Source organism: Triturus cristatus, chromosome 4_1 (assembly GCF_964204655.1).
Source record: "Triturus cristatus chromosome 4_1, aTriCri1.1, whole genome shotgun sequence".
NCBI lineage: Eukaryota > Metazoa > Chordata > Amphibia > Caudata > Salamandridae > Triturus > Triturus cristatus.
In genome coordinates this window covers 1,221,057,692-1,221,072,571 of record NC_140585.1, presented here as the reverse complement: position 1 = coordinate 1,221,072,571, position 14,880 = coordinate 1,221,057,692, and the positions used below count along the sequence as shown (strand labels likewise).

The window sequence follows — 14,880 nt, the reverse complement described above, 5'->3', positions numbered from 1 at the left end:
AGGGAGATGGTGGGAAACACAGGTTGAACTGCTGACAAAACTCATTAGTCTTTTCCCTCAAGTACAATTTTCAAGGATTTCGAAAAGAGCAGGCTTAATCAAAAGCTTCCATGAGACCCTGAAGCTCCTGCTGCTCTAAGAGAAGATCATTATTTTCCCTCTGATGTCTTTTCAAGGCCAGTCACGGGGGTGGCCTAACGTGAATAAGCAGGGGGTTTCAAACCAAGGAGTGGGCTAGCGTTTCCCAATTTAGAATGAGCACAAATTTGTTTGTATATGCCTGTGAGAGAGAACCAGGAATATTTCCAAAACTATTTAGAGGCATGTAGACTCCCTGAGTTGGTTTTGTCCTTTTATTTCAACACCTGTGGGCCTTTTAGTATTGAGATACTTCTTATTGGTCCGTAAGTCAAGTAAAGTGTCATTTTTATGTCCTCCTCAGCGAGATGTTTAGATTGAGATTGTTCCTCTTGTCCAAACTGATGAAAGTCTATTCTCTGTGGAATAGTGGAAGGGTTTACCTCAGAAACTAAAAGATGATTAGTGGAATGCTTGCACAGGTCTTAGACAGTGGCAGTCATTCAGGGCTCTATTGCAGCTCATCATTTTTTGCTGGGCTATCGATTAGCGATGGGCAAATTGGACTATGCCCTGCCCCAGTAGGATCTGTCAAGCCTGGCCAGCCACATCAGCTCTTCTTGGAACAGGAATAAAAGCTACTCCAAACTGGTTTTGGCCTTGATGGTCCCCATCCTAGAGATGCAGCCTGAGTCTTGTGGCAAAGCAAGCCAGGAAACCACTTTAACAATGAACCCCGACAGAACCTATTGGAACAGTAGGAGGCCCAATTCTGATTTGCATAAGTTTGTTTTCTGTGTTGAGTGGCACAGTGCACAAACAAATTGACTGAAAAGCAGCCCAAGCGATTTCCAGTGGCTAACAATTTTGCAAGCATTCCATCATCACCTTTGTGCTCGAGAGTTACCTGGCAACCTGGTGTATAACTGTACCTACAGCTATAGTGGAATATTCAGTTACGTTTATGGCAGAGTTTGTGGAGGCGAGGGCGTTGACAGAAATCTGTGCTGGTCATAGGATTCACATAGAAGTAATTAAGGCAGGAATAAACTACTATGCTAGTTTTATGGAAATGAATAGACAGGCCAACGCTCCTGAGGGTGTTAAAGAAAGATCTCATTTAGTAATTAATCATTTAAGACTAAGAGCATGAGGCTGAGCCCTGGCAATACCACAGCCTACAGGAACAGTACATGTTATAATTTTCGCTGTCTTCACCCACTGCACTTAGATAAAAATGAACAAAAGTACTCAAGGGAGACTGCTCACACTGAAGTTGCTGGGGCAAGGCCGTTCTACATATTTCTACATCTATAGAGGACAAGAGCGCAGTCAAGTCAACATGCTTGAGGAGGGAACAAGCTGATCATAAGACATTACCAATTTACCATACTATATGATATCTACACCGAAATTGCTCCTGAAAGATACTAGTCCGCACTGCCCAACCTTTGTTACATTTACACTTGAGGAAACTAACCTAAGGATAGACATACATGTTTGACTCATTCGGGGCTGAGTGCCAGAAGCTCACTGAGTCCTTTCAGAGACTCATTATTCTAGCTCAGTTGGTAAGCTATTATACACCAGCGCTTTCTCCTCAAGTACACTTTGCAAACCCCAGAAGACAGGACTGGTTATACTCTTCTATGTTATTTTGCCATCTCTGTAAAGTTGCTCTGTTGTTATGGTTGGTGCCATTCACATGTTACTCACACATTCCTACTTGGTCTCTTTGTGAAGGAGAGAATGTGCCTGAGACTGAACAGCTCATGGATGACGAGAAGCTGGTTCCGGACACATGCGATGAGACCCCAGTCAATGACAACAACTCCTCAATCGTCATCCGGATCTCAGAGGAAGAGAGGCAGAAGTATGAAGAGGAGATACGTAAGATGTACAAACAGCTGGATGACAAGGTAAGTGTCTTCCAGAACAGTCACAGTCTCTCTACACTTGGAAGAACAGTTCAAAGGTTCCCTCTTTGCTGTCTGAATGTGAAGTTGGTATTGCAGGTTTCTTACTGATCAAGTCTGCTTTCCATCTATTTCTGAGCATGCAGAGATGCTGTTTTGAGTGTTAGATAACCAGGCCTTTGTTTGTAGCCAAGACACTTTTTCTCTGGCAAGGTCAGACATTGGTACCACAGTGTCTGTTTATAGAATTTTTAGGTCGAGCCTAGGCAGCGCATGCGCTGCTCTGCGAGGCATGCTGTATTCAGGTATGGACGTGAAGCTCCGCCCACTCTCCACCCATATTTTTCATTGGCTTGTGTTATGTCCTTTGTAAAGTGTGGCTTTTCATTGGTCAATAAGCTTAGTAGTCCTTCCTTAGTACTGCCTTGTCTCATTTTGTAACCTCTCATGACGACACCCCCTTTTACATGTGCTGTTACTCGGTAGGCTTTAATTACAGCCTCCGAGCACTGTATCGTTAAATGGTTTTCACCTGCCTGCTGTTGCAGGCAGGACATGCTCTCTCGCAATGCTTTATTATTTTTTGTCATAGCACAGCACGCCACACTGATACAGTGGCGGCTGTGCGTTTGGTTTATTTGCGGCGCTGAACGCGGCCGCATGTTTTTGTTTTTTATTTTGTAACTTTTTTTTGTAAAAGCGCCCTATGCTGCGCTTTCACTTTAATGGCAGACACACCCCTTTGTGTAGACGAGCTACTTCTGAGGAGAGGGGCGCGGCTGCCATTAAAGTGAAACCGCTGCATGGGGTGCTTTTACAAATAAAAGCATTTGTTTGGAAATTATTCTGGTCTGTACTTCTAAAAGGCACTACAACGCCCCGTCAGGGGTAGTAAGCGGTATATAAATGCAGTTACAATTAATAAATCAAACGGAATATGCTCGCCGGCAATTTCCTAGAAAATAAAAAGTAACCACAAAGGCACATCGAAATGTTGAGTAGATCCAATCTAAACTAAAAAACACCGACCGTTGATATTAATAACCATGAAATCAACGAGGTAAAAGTTTTTGCCGACTTCCACTCATAGCTTTGCCAGTGAAAACTTAACGCTCTTGGAATGCATGAACCACGCCTATTTTTTCGGCGCATGCGCAAGTAATGTAGGCCTGTCGCTGTGACTCATCACATGCTTGCAGCCTTTTTGGACTCCACGGTTAGTGTTGCCTGTTCTTTTTACTGACTTGTCAGTCTGGCAGGAGGGGCATACCACCGCAGACGAAGTAGCAAGTATGTTTTCTTAAGCCTTGTTAGGCTCCACACCTCACGTTTCATTTGTGTAGACAACCTGACCCTGTGCACGCGTGCATTTCACCACCACAACATGACAATGAAATGGTTCAGTTGGAAGGTGTTGTCTAAGATATGGACGCCTGCATGTTTTGTTTAGTTATGCATGGTTTTTGACTGTATCCATGCATGCATGTATTTTGCTGGTGTTTTTGGGAGCACATACCGTAGGGATGTTCCTTTAAGCAGCTGTTAATATTTGGATTGTATTTCTTTGTATAGTGGGTTGGTGTGTTTTCTAGGATTTTTGTAGTGGTAAGCGCCCCATTCCACGCTTTTAATTTGAAGGCAGCCGGCCCCTTTCTTTAGATGAGCTCCGTCTAAAGAAAGGTGCGAGGCCACTATGAAAGTAAAACCGCAGCATGCGGCGCTTTTATTAAAAAAAAAAGCATTTGCAATGCAAAAGGTCTTTCATTTGCAAGAGTTTAAGCTATTGGCATTGTAAATGACAATGCCCTTTATCTGTTTTAAAAACAACACATAAATAAAATGCATTGTCACGTATAATACCAATAGCTCAAACTTTCGTAATTGCGAGACCTGTTGCATTGCAAATGCTTGGTTGTATAGTGACCCAACCAGTGGAATGAAGAGCCCTGCTACTAAGGTGACAAGATACATGGCCATTATCACCTAGTGGGTGGGGTACCGACACCTTCTGGAGGGGTCGAGTTACAGTGCCATGATCTGCTAGTGGGGTCGATAATCAGAAATACTTTATTGAGGTGTCAAGGGGCATCATTCCGCAATGGGGGTTCTACTACATCATTGACAGGGTGTTAAAGAATGGGTTATCAATGGAGCCAAGAGAAGAGATTGCTCAACAAAGGACAGCTGAGCCTCAGTCTTGCTGTCTCCCGGGTTTCTCATCATTGGTGTTGCCTACAGGATGGCAAACTACAGGTCAGGGAGAAAAGAAATTAAAAAATAACGAGGAAGATTGTTCTACTCATGTAGTTCATTTTATCCCTACAACTGGCAGTTAGTACTGTTTGTGCCTGGCTGTGATTGGCGGTTTTGCTGCTGTATACTCATTCCCTATCTTTGCTCACTAGTCACTCCATAAAAAAAGTGAGATGTAACTAAGAGTCCAGAACGTACTCTCCGCTCTAAAAACCGTACGGCGGTCACAAGCATACATTTATTTAAAGTGTGCTGACTCAATAGTATAAAACCAATAATCAGGAGTTTGTTCAGAAAATGTTGACATGTTTCACTGCTTGCAAAAACCTTTTCCAGATTGATCAGGGCTAGCAACAATTACATAAACTCAACATACTCCCAACCTTGGGTATGTCATGCAGCAATGCCCAGAAGGCAGGGGAGGATTTCATTGCTTTAACACATTGAACACCATTGGAAGAGAAATCACCAAAAGAAGCAAAGGGGAGAAATGTCCCATGTAGAAAAAGTGATCTCTCAACAGGGCCTGTTTTTTTCACTGAAAGTTGAGGGAAGGGAGAAACTCCCAATTCAGAAAGCTGTTTTCTTAGAATTTCTGAAATATTTACATTGCTGCTATTCTTGAAGGAAGTACATGGACATTGTTCTTGAAAAAACATATGGGCCTATCATGCACTTGTTTTGAGACAATCACTTAGATGAGTACATTCTGTTAGAGTGATGTTGTTTGAATGCATGCTGTGCCAGCATACAGGTTATTTCTAAGGTGAGCGGGAAGCTCTCCTCAGTCTAACACTGCAGGGACAGTGTCCTGGAAAGGCCTTCCGTTGTGAGGAAGATGGTTTGTTTGACAGGCAACCTATGTCTATCTCCCAATAATGAAAAAGTAAATATTGCTTTTACGTCTTTAACACTAACATTAGGCAAAAACAACAAGTTTGGAAAATAAAAATGTCTTTGTATATTTTTGCACCTTATTGTAACCTGAGATTGATTTGTATATGCAGAGAAATTGTTCCTAACAATATAAGTACCTTGTTTGTGTGGTGCCAAAATCAGACCACCACTGCACAGCATGCCTTTAGTGATAAATCAAGAGAGTAAACGAGTTAAACCCTTTCCTTGAATGCCTGGTCTGTATGCAGAAGAATTAATGGAGGAAATAGGTTTTTAGATATGCCAAGACAGACGGAGCGATATAGTTTGGTGCAGAGGTAGCAGACTTGAATTCCAAATCTGTATGACTAATGAAGCAACCATACGACTTTCTTTCAACCCAAAAAGTTAAGGAATTTGGGGGCATATTTACAAGGGCTCTATCTCCGCTTTTTTGGCTTTTAAAGCCAAAAAATCAGAGATAAAACTATCGCCCTATTAACAAGAGGGTGCTAACATGTATTAGCGCATGTTAGCACCCTTTTACCCAATGCCTCCCTTTGCATCTCTAATGAGATGCAAAGTGGGCGTCACTGGGCAGGACAACCTTGCAAATATCGCTGATGTTCACATCGCGATATTTACAAGGCTGCCCCAACATTTTAGCACACGTTAGTTTTTGGAGAAAACCGCTGTTTTCTCCAAAATCTAACGTCTGCTAAAAAGCCGACTTACATTGGGGTGGATTATGCTGATACGACCCTGTGGGTCGTATCAGCAAGGTTATCGCTGTTTTGCAGGGAACATCTCTGGAAAACCAGCGATGTTCCCTGCAAAACGGCGATTTCCCCGCTATCTCTGGAATTTTTATCGCCCTGGAGTAACGCGTTGTTAATAACGCGTTACCAGGGCGAGAAATTCCAGAGATAGACGGCGATAAATAACAAAGCGCTAAGCGCCCTTTGCGTTTATTTATCACCATCATTGTAGATATGCCCCTTGGGTGGGTTTGCTTTCTATCACAGTAAAACATGTAGTGCTTGAAGGTCTCCTCACCTAACCGCTTCACCGACAAACTCTCTAATTTCTCTCCTCTTTGCCCAGGATGACGAGATCAATCAGCAGAGCCAGCTGGTAGAGAAGCTGAAGCAGCAGATGCTGGACCAGGAGGAGGTAGGAGAGCATAAAGGGCCTGGGGCCGTGCAGGATCTGGTGGGGGAGGCTTAACCTGGTCTGGAACCAGAAATGCTACATTCAAGATCCACTGCGCCAACCGGCACCTGCGTTATCTGCTTGTGTATCTTTTTTGCTTTAGGGGCTTAAGCATGGTGCGAGTAGTTAATGTTTTCCAGGCAAACCTTCATGTAGAACATGAGTCACTGTAAATACCGATCATTTAGTAATGTATTCATAGCGATCGATGTAAATAATAGAGAACGAGCTCTACATGATGTTACACAAATTGACGTATGCTGTAGCATATTTTTTTTTTCAACTGTATTTATCCTTTTATAAATGCGCACAATACGTGAGGCTAGCCAGCCAGGCGTTCGTTGTGGGGGTAACCTTACTGCCCCAGCGAAATGCAATTTCTCTCTTCGCAAGGAGTAAAGCAATGGCTATGAATCTATGCAACTTCTTGGGGAACCCTTGCACATAACCCAACAGAGCAACCTCTGGTAGGGGGACAACATCCTGGCCTATCGTGTGCGACAATATCGTGTGAATAGACCTCCAGTTATCCCCAATTTTCGCACAATTCCATGTCAATGTGCAAAATCAAAATGTAGGTCCCCACACTTAGGGCAGTTGTGTGGCCTATCGGGATCGGTGAAGCTGATTTTCGCAGGTGACATATATGTCCTCCACAGATATTTAAAATGAACCAACTTGTGTCTGCAGTTGAGTGAAACCTCCTTTGTCTGAGAGCAACAATATGCCCAATGTGAGTCTTGTATTGGGTGTCCCAAATACCGCTCCCATGCTTCTCTAACTCTGGCATCCATGCAAAGAACCAGAGCCATGGATGCTCTGTAAAGCTTAGAGATCAAATGATCCCCCTCTTTGCTGGTAATCAATAACGTTAATGGTGGGAAGGACTCTGGTTCAAGGGGAAGGTAGCAAGTCTCTCTCCAAGCGCTCTACAAACACTGCATAAGACGAATTGGTCCATAAAAGTGGCACCACTGAACCGCACATCTTCTGCACTGTTGAACACATGTACCTCAGGAAACAAATCCCCAAACATATCCAGGGAATAGGAAGCAAGAGTGCGCTGTACCAATTTCTCCTCCTTAATGGGGAGCCATGGGTTATTACCCAATGGAATTTCAGCGGAATACAACACACGCCCACCCGTCACCCACGCCAGCTTCTGCCAAGCCGAACTTATTGTTGAGACTGTTTGAATGTCGCGGGGGTCCCAGGAAAATCCTCTTGGCAACACTGTTCTCAGCGGGGCTGGTAGTGCTAGGTCAGCTTCAGGCCTCGTATTAGGGATCCTGGAATCGGGGTGAGACCAGGAGTGTGCAAAGCTACACTGAGCTACAAGATAATATACCTGGATGTTTGGAACCCCAAGCCCACCCCTTTCGTATGGCAGGGTCAATGTGTCCCAGCCCACTCTGGCCCTACTTCCACCCCAAACAAGCCTGATAAGATGGGACCGGATAGCTTTGAAAAAACTGTTGGGGAGCGGGATGGGGATATTATGAAACAGATATAAAAAAATTGGAAGCACCACCATCTTTATAATTGCAACACGACCAGCCATTGTCAGAGGGAGTTTCAGCCAACGCTATATCTGTTGCTCTAGCTTATAAATAGCTGAGCCGTAGTTGAGAAATATAAGCTGTTGAGTGTTCTGGTCTATCTGAATTCCTAAATATCTACCCACCATTTGATAGTGCTGGACGTTAAAGGGAAAATGACCGATTTACCCCAATTTATGCCAAGTCCAGAAAAACCCTGTATCAAATAATTTCCCTAATTAGCGGTTCCAAATTCTCCTCAGGGTGTCGGAAATAGAGGATAATATCATCCGCATAGAGTGAAATTAATAAAGGACCCATCTTAAACTGGAGGCCTATATGTAGATGCCGCTCCTGGAAATGCCAAACTAGTGGGTCAATCGCAATAATAAAAAGTAAGGGAGAGAGCGGACAACCTTGCCGAGTGCCGCGGTGAGCCTGAACTGTGAAGACAGAGTACCATTTAATTGGAGTCAAGCAGTGGGTGAGGTACAGAGAAGTGAAGTGAGCTCAACAAACCCCTTAGGCATTCCCATCCTAAAGAACCATTCTAAGGATTCAAAGGACTTTTCAGTATCTAATAAAGCGGCCGCAGCAGGAACTTCAGGCAATATCCTGTATAGGACTGTGAACAGGGTGCCGAGATTTAATGCCGTCGACCTATGAGGGACAAATCTCGACTGGGTCGGAGAGATGATACAGTCTAACAGAAGGGCTAGCCTTAATGTAATCATTTTGGCAAGGATTTTGTAATCAAGATTTAAGAGAAATAACGGTCTATATGATCCACACATGAGTGCGTATTTTCCAGCCTTGGGTAAGAGGATTATTACTGCCTCTCGCAGCGTGCGGCGGATACTCTTTGCGCTCTAGCGCTTCATTATAGACCTCGAGAAGATAAGGTGCGAAGAGGTCCTTGTAAGCTTTATAAAAATTACCAGTAAACCCGTCTAAAGTTGCGGCAGTCAAACCATTCATGGTGTCAATAGCGCTTACAATTTCCTCTGCAGAAAATGGTTCCGCCAAGAATACTTGTATTACATCGTCAAGCCAGACTAGTGCGATTTCGGCTAAATAGTCAATTCAAACCTCGTCGCTGTGTGCAACGCGCAAATAATACAGCTCGGAATAGTACTCTAAGAATTCATCCTGTATCTCCCTGGTGTCAGTCAGTGCCCGACCATCAGAGGAACGGATACAGGGACAAGTCTGACCCGTTGCAGGCCTCAGGAGGCGCACCAAGGAGCAGCCAGGTCGATCATCCTCGCCATACCGTCGAGCAGTTGTGTATTTGCATAAGAAAAGCGTCTCCTGCTCCACTGCTTCCCTGAACTCCAATAGGAGCGACAATCGGCAGTTCCATCTAGTCTGGTCAGGTAGCGCCATTTGCTCCTTGTCAAGCGCCTCAAGCTGCTGCGTAATGCGGGATAACGTGCCCCTCAGATCCCTCCATACCCCCAAATGTTTAGCAATACAAATTCAGCACATTTAGCCTGTAAAGGCTACCCAGAGAATGGCCCACATATGCACTGACCCATTATTTAAAGCAAAGTATTCTACAATAGCTGAACGGAGCTATGCATTGAACACCGCATCCATCAACGCCTGACCCGGGAACCTCCACTGTCTTTCAAAACCCTCTGGTCTTGGAACCCTGACCGTGAGCACCACAGGGGAGTGGTCGGAGATTGTGCTAGGAAGAGGCTTCTTCACACGGTGCCAAGAAGTTAAATTTGTGGATACTAACCAGAAGTCTTCTCTGATCCAGGTTTTGCACAGCATAATGATTTAGGCAGTTTCCCCAGGGCGGCAGAGCCGCCACATATCCACCAACCTCAACGAGTCACAAAGCTCAAAAGTGCACATCGAGATTGCTGCTTAGAATCAGAGGAGCCTGACGTGCTATCTAATGCCGGGTCCAACAACAAGTTAAAATCACCGCCCATGCAAATATAGTCTGCATCAAGCTGCAATAGTTGCATGTGGAGGTCATGAAAAAAGTCTGTGTTATCAGTATTCGGTGCATACACACAAACAAATGCCACTCGATAACCCATTAATAGCCCCGTTACCATCGTATACCGACCCTCACTGTCATTACGGACTCTGTCCACAAGAAAAGGCAAGCGCCTATGTAACAGGAACGCAGTCTCCCTGTCATATGTGCTATAGTTTGTGAAGTAATGATGGGGACCCCAAGAGGAAGCATAGCTAGTGGATGCTAACTTCGGCAAGTGCGTCTCTTGCAAAAAAGTGACATCCACCTGGTGTCTCTGTAGATAGTGTAACACCTGCTTCCCTTTCCTGACATTATTAAGGCCCGCGCAGTCCAAGTGATCAATGCAAGGTCCGTAAATGCGGATAGCATATCCCCTGAAGACATAATGATAGTTCAAGCATGACCGTGTGTGTGAGTGCCAAAAAGTACAAATCCCATCATGATGTGCATTCAAAACTACGTGCAGGAAATCCCCAATGAGACAAAACACCCCACCCCGCACCCCCCACCCATCCATGCACACTTCCAAACAGGGAAGATCCCCACTAACAAACCTATAGCATGCATCATGAAAACATATTGTATAGCGAGAAGGAATCAGCTTAACATACATTCCAACCGGGCTAGAAGATTAAAGGTGATACAACACTAGGGGCAAGGCAATGCCATGCCGCACACTCAATTATTCATAATCTCAAGCATTAACAGCATATGCAATTGCCCTAACTGCAATAAGGGATAGAAAACAGGTTAACCTTGCACACAAGTTACAGTGACATGGGTCATTCCGATGAAAAGAGTTCCCCACTAGCCACTGAGCCACTATGCAATGGGGAGCCTCTGGATGAATCCTTGGCCTTTCTGCTGGAGTTCATTTTATAGTCTTGACAAAACACCTGGACCGCAGAAGGGGTGTCAATGAATCTGGACCTACCATCCACATCCACCCGAAGGCGCACCGGAAAAATCATTCCATAACGTAGACCCAAATTTCGGAGCGTGGCTTTTACTCTTGTGTACTTTCTTCTTGCCTCCTGGACCATAGCTGTGAAGTCAGGGAACAGCGCTACAGTTGAACCCCGCCAAGATGTGGTGCCATTTTCTCTCGCCAGTCTAAGCACTCTGTCCCTGTCCGTGAAGTTCAGCAGGCAGGCAATTATAGGCCTGGGAGGGCATCCTGGATTGGGGCAGGGCCAAGGGAACTATGTGCCTGCACTACTAGGAAGGTAGCAGTGAAAGCATCTTTGCTGAAGAGGTCCGTAAGCAGATTTTCCACAAATAAATACATGCGCCCCGTGTTAGTGGACTCCAAAACACCTAAGATGCGAAAATTATTGTGCCTGCTGCGAGCCTCCATGTCCTCATTCTTCATAGCTACAAAGTTAAGGATTTTCTCTTTCCGGTCAATTCTTTTTGTGGACTGCGTGGCTCCATCTTCCACGTCCGACACCCTCCCTTCCACACTGCCCAGTCGCCTTTCGTGCGTGTCAAGTTTAGCCCCCATAGTGTCCAGACGCTTTTCCAGGGCATCAAACCGCCCATCCAACTCTCTGAATCCTGCCCTGAGCTCTTGCATCAGTGCCTCTGAGCCGGGGGCAATCAAACTAGCACCCTTCACTCCCCCCTCCGCAATGTTTACAGCAGACCCCACGGGCGCAGTGTCAGGGTAGCCAAATTGCAGTAGGCGTTGTTTCGGGTCCTTGCATCCCATATTCCAGACCATTCATTCAAGTACAGTCAAAAAACGCCCAAAAATTAGGGTGGTGGGCGATAGCTCAGGCAGCAGTGGAAGGGGAGCTGGCCCTCAAAATGGCACCGCCTGAAGAAATATCACAATGCCAACAGCAGTTAATAATTCGTTTACGCGGGCACTCAATCCCATAGTGCCTGACAGGCTTGTCTTTTTCGCTCCATTCAGGTGTCCCCACATCCAAGCAGGGGGCCACCTACTGAGTCTCGCCGACTCGTCTCTGAAGCAGGCCTTGATCTCTCCTCCCGCCGAAGGAGCAGGCCCAGAGTACCGGGACACACCACACCTCCGGTGTCTCGTTTTGGAGCTCCAATCCGCTCCTCCGTCTTGTCAGCCGCAATCAGGACACCACGTGGGCCAGGAGCACAGTGTGGGACCGGTGGAGCTTGTCTGTCCCCCTGCGCCACCTCCACCAGCCTGATCTGTCGGGCAACAGGCCCCCAAGCTCACCTGCGGCCCCTAACGCCCCAGGGCCTCCGTGGACAAGAGGGCTGACGCACCTGCTTGGCATGGGGGGGTCCTGGGCGGCGGTGTCTGTCTCTCCTCACCGTGCCGCAACCGCAGAAGAGTCAACAGACTCCAAGTCATCCGGATGTGCAATAAGCGCCGCGGCCACAGCCAACGCGCACCTGGCAGCTGATCATAGAACCAGCCCACATGTAGGCCCGCAGCGCCCCGGTCTCACAGGCCGAGTCAGGCAATCTTTACTTAACACGCTCGTAGCTGCCTCAGCTCCTTCATACATGGCAGCCAGGATGTCCACGACCCACAGAGCCCAAATTTCGGGCAGATGGCTAAGGATTTGCGCAAGATAGGGCCAGAATGTCGGGTTTAGTGGTGGAGCTTCAGCTCGACGCGACCATCTTGGTTGGTAGCCTGGCCATGCCCCCCCAAATGCTGTAGCAAAATTCAATGAAAAGTGAGATTTAAAAAATGTGACCCAATTCTAAGGCCCCATAATTCCTAGTCTCTCATACTTTTGATGAATACGTATTAAGGTGTCATATTAAGTAAAATGAAGACCAATATTTAATCCCAGAATACAGAACATTGCCTTCACCATTACACTGTCTAAATCCTCTATCACATGTATATTGATTAATAGACCGCCAGGACCCTTAAAAACATCATAAACTCCTTAACAGATTTAGTATCTTCATTTTTAATGAATACGACCAATTTATAGTAATGATTATGTTAACATACATTTTGATAGCCCTCGAGATTCAGAAGCACACGCCATTATAGACGTTTTGACGGACTTTCACCTTAAATTACTAGGAACGATGATATACACAAGGCAACACATACAGTAGATACTCTTGTGTGCTAACCAGACCTTCTGGAAATGAAGACGGTTACTCCTTTAATATGAACAGATCATAAAATGGTCTTATTTTCATTATGTTACCTATTTTCTATTAAAAATCGAGAACTAAGAAACCACTCATAAAGATTAGAGCATGAAAATCATTAAACATACAAAAGTGGGACCCAAATTATGAATGACTGGTTGACGGCATACTTAGATCACCTTATCCCGATTAAAGACATCATGATTAAGAGGCTTAAGCCCCAATCACCGTGGTACAATGAAAATTCTAAATGAAGTTAATAACCATGTAAAAAAATATGAGCAAAAATGGCAAAAATCTGGGTCTGAAGAAAATTGCAGACTCTTCAAACCTCAATTAGGGCACTACAAAAAAACTGATTAAAATCTTCAAGACCAACTATTATCATCATTGTATTGTAGAGCAAAAAAATTCCCATCAGGTAGGGTTTTAAAATCTATAAAATCCTTGCTAGTCCAGAGGATGCCAAAAACTATAACCCCTCCTCAAGAGTATGTAATAACATAGCTGATGTTTTGAAATCTAAAATAATAAAACTACGGACTAATTTAGAACAGAGAGACTCAATAACTTGCCCAAATCACCATTCTCAGTCTGAGCCGAGATGTATGATCAATCACAACATTATTACAGATCCAACGAGATCCCAATATTCAGTGATGAACTGTATTCATTTTGAGAATCCCACCATAGAACATTTAAGAGGGATATGGTCAAAGATTAGTTCTTCCTCCCATGCCAACTCTTGCCTGGTTATACATTAAAAAAAATTACTAACACAATCTTACTGGTTATTACTGACTTTTGTAATTCATTCTTATAAGAGGGCATTGTTCTTCCAGCCTGAAAAGAAGCACGGATCACTCCACTCCGGGAATAAGCATCTCTTAATCTCCAGATATTAGCTAAGTATCGTCCCATTTCACTGGTCTCACTTATGGGCAAAATGTACTGAGGCCGTAGTAAATACCCATCGAAGCTCAATCTGGAGGAAAAGCAAGCATTTCATCCAGCTCAGTCAAGATTTAGAAATCACAGAAACTACCCTTGTTAAAGCCTTCAATAGCATCCAGGAGATCATGGATGCAGGAGGGACGGCAGCCTTGGTACTACTTGAACTGTCAGCCACTTTTGACACTATCTCCCATGCCATCTTGTTAGAGTGGCAGACAGGAATAGAACAAGCAGGAAGTACACTCAAATGGTTTACGTCATTCTTTACAGGGTGGAGGCAAATGCCCTCCTAGGAGAATTTTGCTCGCCAGAAATGGAGGTTAGAGTCCCCAAGGGCTCTGCATTAAACCTCACCCATTTCAATTTTTATGTCACACCATTGGAAAGGATGATTGAATCTCTTGGGCATCAATTCTTTGCATATGGGAATGACACCTAACTGATCGTAAGGTTAGAAGGAAATCTCCAACTTTTTTCTACCTGCATGGCAACCATAACAGACCGAATTTGAAGCATGCCATCTCTTTGATCAGGAAGCAAACCAAAGTTGTAATCTTCGGTAACCACTCCTTCTGGACCCAAGCATGGTGGTCAGAAAAAACTAAGAGTGCCTCAAATGCCAGCTCCCCAGGCTAGGAACCTAGGGGTCATCTTGAATACTGAGGTTTCGAAATGTTTCAACACCTTTATTTTTCTTGAAGGATTAGTATTTGTTTTTATCATTTTATTCAGATTTGTCAGTTTACAGAAATATCAATAAAGAAATTGATTAGTGACAGCATAAACCAATCCATAGTGTTCCATAAAGGAAAGCATCACTACACTATCTATGGGACCTATCCTGCTCTAAATAGAACCCATGAAGAGTGCTTTTCAGAAAAGAGCAAAGTAAGAATAAGACGGAACTTCCCATGAAGGGTTATTCTGGAAACTCAGCTGAGTTCCCCAC

At 44.6% G+C, this 14,880-nt stretch overlaps 1 protein-coding gene across 1 annotated transcript in view; it reads left to right on the top strand.

Annotated features, from left to right (window-relative positions):
• KIF5A (kinesin family member 5A) overlaps positions 1 to 14,880 on the top strand; it is an 800,696-nt gene that overhangs the window by 523,122 nt on the left and 262,694 nt on the right. The window contains exons 12-13 of the mRNA XM_085654600.1: positions 1,822 to 1,997; positions 6,228 to 6,296. Coding sequence (XP_085510726.1) covers positions 1,822 to 1,997; positions 6,228 to 6,296 — 245 coding nt within the window. The remainder of the gene's footprint in view (positions 1 to 1,821; positions 1,998 to 6,227; positions 6,297 to 14,880) is intronic.